Source organism: Psittacula echo (genome assembly GCF_963264785.1).
Source record: "Psittacula echo genome assembly, chromosome: 7".
Classification (NCBI taxonomy): Eukaryota; Metazoa; Chordata; class Aves; order Psittaciformes; family Psittacidae; genus Psittacula; species Psittacula echo.
In genome coordinates this window covers 6,626,674-6,641,153 of record NC_137740.1, presented here as the reverse complement: position 1 = coordinate 6,641,153, position 14,480 = coordinate 6,626,674, and the positions used below count along the sequence as shown (strand labels likewise).

Here is a 14,480-nt window from a genome sequence, read left to right as displayed (position 1 = left end):
TGAAAACTGATTAAAGGGAACAACATTCTCAAATTGAAACATACTTCGCAGGAAAAAAACAACCCTTCTTTACAAGTTTATTATATAACTTACATTTACACTTTACTGAGAGAACTTACAAAACAAGCTGCTTGAAATGCTCCTCATTCCCTTAAAGCATGAATTTCAAAGTGCCACAGCAAAGGAACAGGTTCCAATATTATCTTATACAGACTATTCATGTATAAAATGGTTTGGTAAATGTGAGGTGTTTGTTTAAATGAGCACATATAGGGATACAGACTAAATAAAAGTACTTGAACAACACCTTTGTTATTACATACTCAAGTTATAAGTATAATAAAGGCAACAGGGTCAGCACTGCTCTTAGGTATCTGTATAGATGGAAGGAATGTGATTCAAGCAGTGATCAAAGGCGCCATTCTGGAAGAATCCACTTTCATCAGTTCCATTGGAGACCATGTCTTCAGATACACACTGTGCTTCAGAGATTGCATCATAGCCTGAAAGCGGGACAAGTTGTATGGACATGATTTAGTGCCATAGTACATATAAGGAAGGAAGCATAGCTTGAGGCCTGGGATTATACAGTACAGCCCAGTGGTAATAAAAAGACAATAGGGTTTACCATCAAAGCCTTACCCAGGAGATACACAAACTAATCTCCATGGACATTTGTGTCATAGGAGATGAAGCTCCCATTCATTTCTGTGGAAAGCTACCCATTTGCAAGTGAAGTGCAAGTATCAGAGTATGACTCTCTTGGGACTTTACAGTCATTATCTGAATAGGATGTCAAAACAATGAGTGGGCAAGGATCCTAGTAAGTGTGCACTAGAAGTGATGCAGTCCTCTTGCTTTGTGTGTTTTTCCTTCTAATGGCACTTAGGAAAAATGTTCCACGTCTCTCCCAGCTGCTCTGAAGACTCAGAAAAAATCTGGATCCTGCATTTATTGGATCCCCCTATGCTGCAGAAATCAGGTGTGTGAGGTCAGGCCCACAGGACATGCGGAAGGAGCTGTGCACCACACTGTCCTCAGCCCACCATGCTGCCAGCTCCTCACCTGGCCCAGCTCCCCGGTGCTTGCCAGGCTACAACAAAGCCACTATATGGTGAGGAAAAATTTCTCTGCCCTTCTCCTTTTATAATGCAAAACTTACTTCCACAGCTTTTTGAGCCTCCCTGAGCCGTGCATCCCTGTGGAAATGAACAGCTTCGCTTGCTAGTAGGTGCTATGGCAGCTGAAATGCCAGGGAGTCTGAAACAAAAGGGTTATTGCCCATCCCAATATCTGTCTCCATCCTCTGCTTGACAGAGGAGCTCTGTGGAGCTGTTGGGAAACTACTGTTATTCTGTGCCTCAGTTCCCTATGTGGAAAATGGGGCTCTCGCTTCTCTTTAGCCTTTCTCTCATCTCTTCCACCTGCCTAACTGCAGGCAAGTGTGTCTGGATGTGGCTAAATCAAATGTTGCACAGGCTTAACTGAGGCCTCTGGGCTGTGCAGGACCACACTGCCAGCAGTAGTGACAGATCCTCTGGGCTTACACAGCCAGGCCTGGTTTCAGGAAGCCCCGTCAGCTCAGTCTTTAGAACTTAATTACAGGTATTTTACTATTAGGTATGTTTTTATTACTTGAGACCTACTTCTCTACTTATTTGCATTGCTGCATTTTCCTCTGATGTATTAATTTACTGTTAGTTTACAGGTCAGATTCTGCTGTCTGCACAAATCTGGCATGCAGCACATGTCCAAAGTCTCTGGACAAGGAGCTGTGCCTGTTTATCTGCCTTATGCTGTGTCGCTCCAAATGGAGTGAGCAGTATTTTGATAGACTCTGCAAGTGTTTATGTTATGCTGATTTCCATTTGAGGAGCCTGTATACAGGGTAGATACACAACCATGAAGAGAAGCATACACCCCAGAAATCATTATTAGATTCCAGATAGAGTAAACTATCCAAAGTCCAGAACAGAAAATAAGAATTTATTGACTGTTAATATGATTCATGGAGCAGCTGTTTGCCAGTCACATTTGGCATTCCTGGGAGATGAGATCTCATTTAATATTAATGGTGCTATAAAAGCCTGAACAAAAATTAATGCGTAGCCTTGATGAATCTTGCAAACCTGAATGGTTCTATTTTACACACAAAAAGATAAGATTTATATGTTTCATATATATTTATGTTTCAGCCTTTTAAGTATTTGCATACCTCAATAACCACTCTAAAACCAAAAATACTACACAGAAACATTTCTTACTAGCTTAGCCCCAGACAGAAAAATCAACTGTTGTTGAAGTTGGTGTCTTGCCATAGTATTATTCTTTGCTCCTACAATTTCTCTTGGAAAGTTTATTTAGTCTGTTCTTTAAATATTGCAGGCTGTCAATCTAAACTTGAAATTTGATGTTAACATGAAAAAACTGTGTTTTAGTAACATCAAACTTATGAATAACACAAAAGAATTCAAAGTTGAAGCTGAAACCTCATCTTAAACTTTTCCCTTGTGCTCGTTACCGATGCATACACTTTCTAGTGTGGAACACCAGACAAATGCATGCCCGCTCTCTCTGAACAGACTCTCCTTTAATACAAAACAAACAGGAAAGTCAACTCTAATTTTGTGGTCTGACTCAGGCCCCATTTCAAAAAGCATTTAAACATATGTTTCCAGTATTGTCCTTAACCAAGATGCCCTCCTGAATTCAGAAATGAAGAAAAATATCTGAGAGATACGTAAGTAAAGAGACCAGTAAATGGTGTTTCATGGTTCTGACATACTCACATTTTGTTTGATTTCAGGAAGTCTGTCAAATCTTAATTGTGGTTTTAAAAGTAGAAACCAATGCTTTACACAAATGAATACTTCAATACTGAAGCACTATAGTAATCCAGCTACCATAACTTGTTGTAAATTGTACATTATGCAAATACGTAGTTAAATGGGAAAACACAATTGCCATGAATGTGCAAAGCACAAACACAAAGGAACTGCTGAACAAAACCAAACTAGTCTTTTTAGCTGAATATATCGAAGCAGTGCCTTCTCATTTTGTAAATATCAGGGTTGCGAAACAAAGCCACCCTTTTATTCCTGCTTTGAAGGAATAAAAGTCCCTGCTGCTGCTGTTTTCTTCAGAGTTGTGTTAACTATCTATCTTCTTAACTTTGATCTGACTATAAAAGCCTCCCTGAGCATACCTGGAGAGATGTACCGTGAATAGCCCACACAATAAATGTGAGAGGTGTCTTGTTTGTCAGCTCTCCTGAAGGTGTCTGCTGCCTATGACATCCAGCAGAACGAAAGGAGAATTTGACTGTCCATCAGTCAAATACAGCAGGATTAAAGAAAATAAATTAGCTTTTCTCCTGGGATTTTTATAGATGCAAATGAATTTCAGTGACTGAGTTTTTTATGCAAGTATATTTTTGTAATAACATTGGCTACAAAATGTGTTCTTTTCCTCTCCTGCTAAAAATATCACATGGGTAATTCTTTATAGGCAGAATAAATTACCTGTTGAAGCTAAAGGTGCATTGAGTATGTGATAGCCATTCTGTCTCAGAGGATTAAAGCAGTGGGATTCCCCTGTGAGGACATCACTGGTGACAGACTGGTCCATTGTTCTGTAGCAGTCTCCATAATGGAAACAGTTTTGTATTGAGTGAAAGCTGCCTTGGTAACCTGAAAACAGATATCACATACACATTTTAACACCACTGTAATGGTATTAGATCTATTTCTGTCACAGTATTTCATTACTATAGTGGGGGTTTTTAGTCCCTCAGTTTTAACTGTGGAATAATGATCACGCTGTTCTGTAAGGCGTAATAATATAGAAGCTACATCAGACTCATTCCCACAAGGTGCTGTGGACTGTGATCCCCATCAAGCAAAAATCTCAGGGATGTGCTTCATTTCAGGTAGCAGATCAGCTGAACACAGTCAATAGCCCACTCGTGTTCAAAGCTCCATACTTTGGGTTTTGCTAGTGGAAACTGTGACTTGTGCACAACAAAAGAAAGTAGGTAACAGTAAAGGACAAATGAATTGCTGAGGAAGGAATTTTACAACTTGGAAGTATGTGCCAACATCCTGAAAGAAAATGTTATTTGCTCCCTTAAGACAACCTCAAAGCATGCCACAAGATGTATACCAACTGTGGCCTGATTTAATGATTTTCCTTCCTCCTGCCTCAATAACCTCTTCCTGATTCCAGGTGCATCACACACTATTTGCACAGTCATATTAACTATCTGTTTCCTTACCTTCTGTCAAAGTCCCCTCTGAAATGATGCTCCTTCCCTTATATGCAACTGAAGTCAACCAAGTCAGGCTTCAAGTTTAGTACAATGTGCTATCAGGATTTTCCTCTGTTTGCCAGAAAAAATACAAAGCTGTTGCCTTTCTTCCCTCAGCCTTACTCAGACTGAAATGTATGCTAAGGAACCAAGTAGTTCAGCCAAACAGACATAACCACATCAGCCACTGACAGAAGCCAGCACAGCCCCATTCAGCAGTGACTTGCTGGGCTGGTTGTGCAGCTATTCAGTCTGGTTGTTTAGAAATGAAATACCTGTGCCTATCACCAAAGAGCCTGGGGGCTGTACAGGGGGGATTTGTCCCTTACAAATCATGCAGTGTATAAGGTTTTTCCTGTTAGGAAAGATCCCCTGTCTTTTCCTGTATTTTCCCTTTAATTTCAAAGTTTGACCAAGGACTTAGATAGCATCTGTTCAGTCTGGTCATGTTTTGTAAGGTGGTAATAAATAAGGCTGAGGCAATTCGTTAGTAAAAATACAATGAACTCATCGAGTGGGGAAAGATTTGCTCTGAAGTTTCACAGTTTCATATGTGTTTTGGCAGAATCGGCATGGATTAGATGATTCATTTCTTAAGAACCTGTAATCCTCCACCACAAAATACCTGAACTGTTGATATCCATGATTGGTGAAGTACTAATGGATGACTGTTTTAGATAAAGACACTACACGCACTGTACCAAAGCTGTTTGTATTTGCTGCTACGTAGAAGGCTGAGAAATTTGGAAAGCTGCATATTAAATGATGCATGTCCTTCCTTGGAATAAATAGACAGCCACTTCTATTTACTGCCTGGAGAGTCTGGCTCAACCAACCAAAGAGCTCTTATGAGAGGTAGCAAAGCCATCTTTTGATGTGGTTTTAGGTACAGGGCTTTATTGATTGGCTTTTGATAATTATCCTGACTTTTCTGTTTACAAAATATGAACTCCCTGCTATAAACCTTCTAAAAATACCTCCTTCTGAGATGAACAGTGAAAAAAAATGAGACACTTGGCTTCAGATGAGGTGTAACTGGTTGCAGAGAGCACTTATATGCACTGCTAGGGAAAAAAGTGAATCTCTTCCAGAAAGTCTGCTATACACATCACTTCTAGGGAAGGCATGACGTGTATTTTCTCTGTCTTTGTAATTGCTGCCCTTTTGTCATGCTCTCAGGCTTGCCTTTGTTAGATCTATTAAACATCTTTATGATCTACAGGGCTGGCACAGTGACTTAGAAAATCAGAGAGCAGCCAAGCCTGAAAGAACTGGATTGAAACTAGTTGGATCCAGGGTTTTCTCAAGACCTATGGGTGAAGATTTCTTTTGAAGTGTTTTCAGTTTCACTGTCTAGCTGCTCAGGAGAATATACCTGAGGCAGAGAGCTGCCTCAGAATCAGAACTCTGGAGAGAACTAAAATGTTCCATAAGCATTCAAATTCTCTGTTGGACTGCAGCATCTAACCTTCAGCATCACTGTGTGATAATCTGGAAAGGCAGCACAGAAAAGAATGACTGGAACTATCCAGTGAAGAGACACAATGTAGGAAAATACTAGTGTTACTTCACTGTTGTAATGACCAGGAGCAAATTTCTGCTAAGTGCTTCCTGAAGGAAATACAGAGAAGTACAGCATTCCAACTCTAATGTGATTGAAGATGTGATAAGTGCAGGTAGCAAACTAAAGAAAGACGTCAGCGTGAGGAAGGGAAAGGTTGCGGTGCTGGTCACTGGTCATGTAAAACAAACCATGGCACTAAAAATGGGACTTTTAATCCTTCTGACCTCAGCAGTATAATGAAAGCTTCCTTTTCCATGAGCTTCAGAGAAATGATGAGACAGTGGGACCCTATTAGAAAGGGGTAGAGGCTGGGTAGGAAGAATTGTGCTTGTTGTATTAAAAGCTGTGTTTCAAAATGTAGCCAGCTGAATGTTAATCTTGGAAGGTGGAAATGAGTCTTGGAGTGACTGAAACTGCATGCCTCCAGGTTGAAGGCCTGCAGGATCAGTCAGTTGCTACGTCAGTTGGACTGTTTTCATGACTTTTTACATACTTTCTATATTCCACCCACTGCTTCAGGGGAACAATTGGAGAGTTTCTTTTGGTACCAGGTAGGGTTGGCTCTTCCTGATGGCCTTCAGTAGCATGGCATGGCTCAAGAGGCCAGTCAGGCTGTTCAGAGGATCTGAGCCTCACGCATCTTTCACACTATTAAAAAGGGAAAACTGCCAGCTTGTTTAAGCACTAAGTGCTCCCAAATCCCAGAGTAATTAGACAAGAGATGGAAAGGCCATGTGAGTTAAAGCAACCACAAGGAGTTTTGTAACAACGGCTGCTCTTGCCAGATAAGGTTTCATTCATTTTACACATACACAGGAAATGAAACTTGTTGCTCGCAAAGGCACTACAATGTTTGATTTGCATATGCAGTACAAGTCAGAGCCTTACTGCATTTATAACACCTCTAAAATGTGCACTATGAAACAAAGGTGCTTTTGGTTCACGCCATTTAGTTGTGGTTCCTTCAGATTTCTTCAAATGCTTTACACAGAAAGTATTAGGAATTATGATTAATATCCCATAACGAACGGTTCAATTAACAACCACATATGGATCAGAGTAAACTAAACATGGAGTATTTTTTACTAGTTCTTGAAAAAGACTTCCTTCAGTGGTTAATATGAAGTAAGCAAGAAGGCTTGTGTGGTGCAAAGAGCCCTGCTCCTTCTAGGAGCGCAGAAGTGTAATACCGATTTGGCAACCAGTGTTTCACCAATATTTTTTTTTCCACATGGATTTCAGGTTTTCCTTCAGTTCTGATTTCAATCAAAAGTTGTCTGAGGTTCATTTTCAAGTGAAGAATTTACTAAATGTCCTGTCAGTTTAAGGGATCACTATGAAATGGTTTATGGACAGTAGATGTAGAAATATAGCAGTTAATAAAGGAATAAACCGAGTTCCAAGCATAACATTTAGTTAAAAATTTGCTTTGAAATAATTTGTGACAGAAAAGCTGCAGTTAACCACTTCACACAGTGCACTGGCTGCCTCTGTTTCTCTAAGGCACAGCCTAGAAAACTTCAAGCAGCTTTCAAATGAATGATGTAATGAGCAAATAATTGAAATATGCCTATTAAATGCCATCGGGTTATGTCATGTCATTTACATGTATGTGCAAATGAATCTCAGCTTTTCAAATTCCATAAAATTTCTGACAAGAAGTCATGTCAGATATAAATGACTACAGGATTCCATTGCCTGCCAAATTCTTTCAGCATGTAATAATTTCCATGTGATCTTACTACAACTAGGTTTAAACATTTAAGTAAGGTCAGCTTATTCTTTCATTATCAATATTTCTGCTACCAGCTTGATGAAGCTCGCTGTCTTCTAAACATTTCACATCCACAGTGTTTCTGTGCTTCTAGATAGATGCAGAGTTCCACACAAAGAGGTATATAATGTTCCAAAAATTCAAAACTCACAAATTACTACAGATTCCATTAGAATAGTGTGCTGTTAATGAACTGAGATGCAAAAAAGAGATAGAGCCAGTGCAGCTAAGTACAGGTTACACATGAACTGATTTCAAAGGCTGCTAATCAAAATTGATTTTTGATTGACCATTTCCATAATGAATTTATAATAATACTTCAACATTTGGTCAAAGTGGAAAATTATGGCCTTTTCAAAACCACACAACATAACACTTAGAAAGCAACAATTCATTCAAAAGGAAATGTGGTTTTCTTAAGGAATAAAGTCAATTTATTTAAGTGGTTCAAAACTTGTTCTGTCTATGCATTTGTTTCTGCCATAGTAATGAGCTGCTAAACTTTCCTCTTGTGGTTTGTAGTTATTTAGCTCATTATAGTAACATAATCATATATCATTATACGCTATCATAAATCTGCCACTTTTCCCTTAGAGTTAATCTTTTTAAATTGAATAATCTGCTGAGCATCAGGTTGAGTTAGTTTTTCCTTCAGCACAAATCGTTTCCTATAATACGCTTTAACTTTTCAGACTAAGTCAATCCAACCAAAGAGCAAAAACATGCCTCAGAGAAGGAAAGTCTGAGGGAACTGCTGGGATACTGAACCCCGTTACAGCTGTGAATTGCTCACTGAGTTTGTGCTCAGGCCCTGGCTTTCAGACCTACCCTTAGCATCTATTGAGAGAAACCAAACCACCTGTTTTGCCCACTGGTAAATAGATCACATGTGATACTTTGCCAGCCAAAAATTACCTTATATAAGTGACAGTACAGCTGTGAAACAAGTCCCCAAAAAGCTGGTTATCTGCCTGCATAAACTTACACGCTTGGTTATTCTTGCATCCAGACACGTCCTGCACACTTCTTTATTGTGACTATTTACCACACTTAAGCAGCATTCCATCTGGATTATAGAACAGAGTTCTTAAATATGCAAGCTCCTGTCACTGGAAGAATCTTTGATAATAATATCTCTTGCTAATTTATACTTCAGAAACTGCAGAACCATTACTTAGTTCCCACAGCCCAACTCTGCAATAGGTAAATAAGCTTCCGATGAAAAAGGCTGAGTAATCCAGATTGAAAAATGGTTTAAATTAAGCAGTGGGACAGCTGCTTAGTGCTTAGCTGCTGTCATTCTTGTCCTCAAGTCACACTGGTACTTTGTAGCTGTACACAGTGCCTGGGCATATTAGTGTATAAAATAACACAAGTGCTCAACCTCCAAATAACAAATAGCAAACTATTTCTCTAAACTCATGTCTAGTGCATCACGGTCAGTGGACTGAGAGAACGCTGCCAAGGTTTCCTTCAACCCATATGTTTTGGGACAAGATGGCTCTGGCTCTGGCAGAGTCCCTCTCACCAAGCTGATGGAAGGCTGGATGAGGATCCTCATCTCATCTCATCTGGATGATCAGATGAGGTGCATGGCTAGTAGCAACCTACTGAAAAACCTAAGTGCAAGAGATCTGCAGTGGGGAAACTTCCCCTCTTAGGATACCATATCATAGCATGAGCTGGTCTAAACACTTCGTATGTGTATCAAACCACTTTAAAAACTGGAGTTCCCATTGAAATGCTGTCAGTGTCTTAATAAGTATATTATTATATAGGTATATAAGATGTATGTTTTGGCCAATATATAACTATTGGCCAGAAATGCAAAAACTGCAATAAATTCTTTCTCCCCACCTAGAAATTAGGAAAAGAAAGAAAAGGAGGAAGAGTTACCTTGAGATCCCTGCTGTACAGACTGGTTTTGAAATTGTGTGTATGGTTTATTTGGTATTCCAGAAAATTGCTGCCCGTTTGGTGACTGGCTGTGTGATGATGGAGAACCATGTTTCTGCAATAGGGAAGGTGGAACTAATGCTTTCAGGGGGCTGACAAGTGGAGAGATTATGTTGGGAGCAAGCCTAGAAAAAGAAAAGACACAAAAACTTCACATATCACATCACAATATGGGCAAATGAAATACTTGAAAGGTGCTATTTCCATAATACAGAACTGTAGAGACATTTATTTTGCAGGCAGAAATTATGTTGAAAAAGAAAGATAACAGATGTAGTGCTGCTTTCAGGTCTTCATTAGGAGGAAACAGAAAAGGATTTGTATTCCTTTCCACTGAGCTCCTGTACTAGCCATAATGACAGGATCAAAATGACACCACTTCTCAGCAAGCAACCTCAACACAGCTCAGTTTTCAGTTAAAATTCTGTGAGCTGAGATGCATGTCCAGGAAAAAGAAGTGGAAAATATAGTTAAAGTGAGTAAATGCAAGTAAATTGTTTTAGTGTCTTTGTACTTGTAACAGGGCAAAGCTTTACACCCAAGTTGCAGCCATGACAAAGAAAAGCATTAGCTTCAGTTATTTCCTTATGGAGGATTTTTTTTAGACTTAGAAATACAGCTTTAACTGCAACAGTTGGTACCATCCTTTAAAGACAAGCCTGAGCAAGTGTTGGCTTGTGGCAGCACTGCTCAGCATAAGCCTGAGAAGTGGCTATACCTGAGAGGTGGAAAATCCCCACCAGATGTCTGGGACTGGGGCCAGCACAGGAGCCTGGGGGCAGTCCTCACCAAAGACTGAGTCCTTGTGCGGTCCTCACCAAGGACTGACTTCCTCACTGAGGAAGATCCTCACCAACCCACTCCCATGAAGTCCCTGGGCATCTGCCACCAGTGGAGCAGAGAAGCTTCAGTGCTTCCTCCCTGCCACAACGCGACCATCCCACCAAGGGGTGCTACAGCAGCTGGCCCAGACGGGACAGACCCTTTGCCAGAGAGCTGACTTTTGGCCATTTACAGCCAAATAGAAGGCATGGTGCAGAAGATGGGACCAAAACCATGGTGGCACTCATGTACAAGCCTCTTTTTGAGCTGTATTACACTAACTCTGTAAATCAGTAAATAGGTAGAAGCTGGATCTTTTACCTTCCTACAGTAGCTGTGACAAGTGGCCTTTTCCTCCAAAGCCCATTGTTACACTGTCAAATGTGGGGGCTGTATGGACACTATATTCACCATATACTCTCTGCTGCCTCTGGAGCCTTTGCTAAACATAAGCAGCAGATCTTTGAGCAGCACTAGAACATCCAGACACAAGAAAAACCACCTGTGTGTTTGAGAGCCACCCTGCTGAAAGGTACCTTCACAGGTACAGGTCCTGAGGAGCAGGGATAAAAATACCCCTGCATGTTTGAACACATGTCACTGGAAAGAAATAATACATGGGCTGGAAAGAAATACTGAGCAAAAAGCACTGCAAGCGTACTAAAAATGAACTAAAACTCAGATCAGATCTCTCACAGGTGTCTTCCTCCACCACTGCACAAGGCATTCCAACACCATAAACCACCATTTGCAATAGCAATTCCGCACTAGTTTGTGCAACTGCTTCTTGGAGTTTAAACTTGGGGAGCGAGGCTATGCTTGACTTAGGGCTAAGCACTCCATGGGAGAATTCAAGAGGTAAATATAGATGAACTGTGAATTAATGGTGACAACAGCTTAATCAAATTTAACAGGAGAGGCAGAGGAACACTGCCAAAAGCTGTCACACTGACACTCTATTAAAAGGGGCTTAAATAAATCAACCAGTCAAAGCCCAGCCTATGCTGAAATAATTCCATCTCCTAAAACAGGAAAAGAAGGCATATAATAGAAACCACAGAGACTCTGAATATCCCCAGACCAAACTGAAGAATTCAACCAGTATTTTTAAATGGCTGAAGGCAAGGATATTTTCAAGCCAAATATCTAAGAACTGGAAAATAATCCCAACAACAGAGCTGGGATGGCCCTTGCCCTGTAAAGGCTGCGGAGTTGCTAAACATGGACAAGGGAACGCAGGGGCCACCTGTGCCCTCTTCAGGTCAGAGACAGAAAATGCTCTCTGGAGCCTGAACCGAATCTGAAGAGCAGATGCTCGAGGGAAAATACCGAGTTTATGTGCTGAGTAGCAGCTAAACACTAAGGTCAGCTCCCGTGTGGCTCTAGTTTTTCCTCAGAGGTCTCCGTAGAGCAATAGTTTAACACAAATGAGCTGTCGCGCAGCCCAGCTACAAGTTGAATCTGCTGCAAATGCTCTCAGATGCGTGTCTGTGGTGAACTCTTGCATGAAGATGGGGCTGAGATTATTTGCTGGGACCTACAGAAGAGCCTTTTGCTCTCTCTGGGCTCATTTGAGGCTGCAAGTGGGTGCCAGCAAAGCACAACCACAGCATGGTTACCAACCCCTTCAAGCGGCACCCATGGAGACACTGTCCTCCACACACCAGAAATACTTTAGGAGCCTGGAAATGCTTCTATGTGAAAGGAGATGAAAAAGATTGCAGTTGTTTTCATTGGAAAGATAATAGCTCAAAGAGATCATGATAGTGACATTTATATGGATAATGACCACACATGCATTTAAAAGAGAAACAAAAGAGGTACTAAAAACTCCAAGGCCTGGAGAGCCAGAAACCACTCTGAATGAGAGAGGAAAATACTTCTGGTGAGCAAATACTCTGCAACTGCCTGGGTTGGGTTTCCTCCGCCTTCTCTTGAAATGTCTTGTCCCAGCTACTGCTGGGAAATGAGCACCCCGTCAGAGGCCTGCCAGGCGGCTCGCTGCCCAGTGCTTTGTTTGTGAGGATGCTCGAGGAAGCCCATTTTTATATCCTATCCAAACATCTGACACACCAAACAAAAATCGTACATTTAAGGTGTCTGGCTGTGGAAATACTGAAAATACCAGCTTCCCTACCCAGTTTAACCACTCCCAGAGGCTATTTAAATCTTACCCATGTAAACTTAACAGTTTTTAGTGTTATTTCCAAAGCAGCGCTTCTCCCCATTCACTCTGTTTTGCATCCCTGTTTTTCCTGTGTGTGAGCTCAAAGTTGTGATAGTGTCTGTGCCTCAAAGCCTTTCAAATGGCAGGTTAAGAGCATGTGAGGTTCCCCATGCAAGGCAGGAGGGGTGAGCTGAGCGGCTGTGCAGAGCTGCTAGCTCGGCACTGCTGTCACTCACTGGAGCTCAGCAAACATTGCTGTCTGCGGGCAGCCAGTATCCTAGGAGCTTCCTGTAGCACAGGAACTTGAGCTGAGACCCTGAAAGCTCTGTGTAACACTTGACATTGCTGGAAGAGTTTCATACAGTTGAGCGGGTCACCGTAAAATCTACTACATTCTGCTCAGTCTCTCCCAAAGAGGGAATTTAACTTGTTTCCCAGAAGTTATGGCAGAGTTTTTAGCCAGGAAACAGCTTTGCTCAGGAGAAAAAAATCTGGAGAAATTAGCACAAGTAGCTAGATTTGTCATCACAATGCCCACAGCTCCAGCTGGTCCCTAAAATACGATGTATGAAGTGTATGCATGTGTGAATGTGCACTGGCACACTCTGAGGGAGTTTTTTCATCAGCTAACTGTCCAGTTCCCAGTGCCATGTTTTTAATTCCCCTCTGAATATCTGCCTACTAATGAGGTTGCTGTGATACTCAGGTTGTTAAAAGAGAGGAGGAATCATTCCTGATGCACAATAAAGAGATAATGCGTTAGTAAAAGAAAAGAGTTAAAAAGGAGATGCCTTCTGCATAGAAGAAGAAACTCTGAAGTACTTAAACCAGGAACTCAGCTGGATACATTAAAAATCCCAAGCAGTAGCTTAGGCAGATATGTTTCACTAACTAATAGGCTGGATATTTCCTGTTAATACTGTACTACAACCACAGTTTGCTTTGGTTTGGATATTAATAATAAATATATAGCATATATTTTACTTTAATTGTAACTGGTATAATTCACTAAATTTGCAGGTCCTTTGGGGGCCTTTTAATATATATCTGTGCCTATATATAGCTATAGAGAGAGATTTATAAATAAATACTCTCACACACATGTAAAAAATCCCCTTATCCTTCCTTAATTCATCAAATTCAAGGTTAAATGGAGTATTTCTGTTCAGGAGCGTAAATCTTTTTGCTATGTCCCTAACTTTGTGACTAAGCTAAGAGGAATCAACAGTTCCTACAGACTGCTGGCACTGCTGATGTAGCTGGACTGGTGAAACCCTGTCTTACAAGGATGCTTGATAGTAAAACACTTACTTAGTTACTCAAACAACAAACTAACCCACTGCAAGGCTTTTACTACTCTGTTATCAGAAACCATATGTCCCTTATGTGAAAGGTAAGCTGTTAACCATGCATTTACCTTGTTCCTCTCCATTAGCTGCTACAGACACTAATGAAGTTACTAACAAACCCTTACTGAATCTGCCAGATTTCCAGTTGCCTATTGATGAAACTGCCATTGCTAACAAATTTGGTGCAAGTAGAAAAGCTTTTTCACCTGAAGATTCATTTTGGTGACTTTATGACAGTGAGTACTTCTCAATCCCTGTCATCCAGAGAGGTGGTCACCAAAGAGTCTGTGTTCTTTACATGTGTTGGCTGGGTTTGAATTTACAGTATCTTTGAGAACAGCAGTTGTGTAGGAATAATGTGCAGCTTTCTTGAGCAATAGTAACAGACAGGGAACTGCACAGTTGGATGCAGTTCTTATTAATGACTGTTTATCACAGAGTGGTAAAACCAGTTTAGTTTTGATGCATGAAAGTTATCATGAGAGTTAAAACCAGTTCAAGACATACTGGAATAGTGAGACAGGGTTTTCTTTTAAAGTAGA

The 14,480-nt window shown here is 40.7% G+C and overlaps 1 protein-coding gene across 1 annotated transcript in view; it reads right to left on the bottom strand.

Annotated features, from left to right (window-relative positions):
- Positions 1-366: 366 nt before the first annotated feature.
- The window catches only part of GLIS1 (GLIS family zinc finger 1), a gene marked incomplete at its 3' end in the record, with an annotated part of 201,687 nt that continues 187,573 nt past the window's right edge, over positions 367-14,480 (bottom strand). Inside the window, exons 9-11 of the mRNA XM_080622939.1 lie at positions 9,541-9,725; positions 3,522-3,689; positions 367-503 (exon numbers count right to left, since the gene is read on the bottom strand). Of these exons, the coding sequence (XP_080479065.1) occupies positions 367-503; positions 3,522-3,689; positions 9,541-9,725 (490 nt within the window). The remainder of the gene's footprint in view (positions 504-3,521; positions 3,690-9,540; positions 9,726-14,480) is intronic.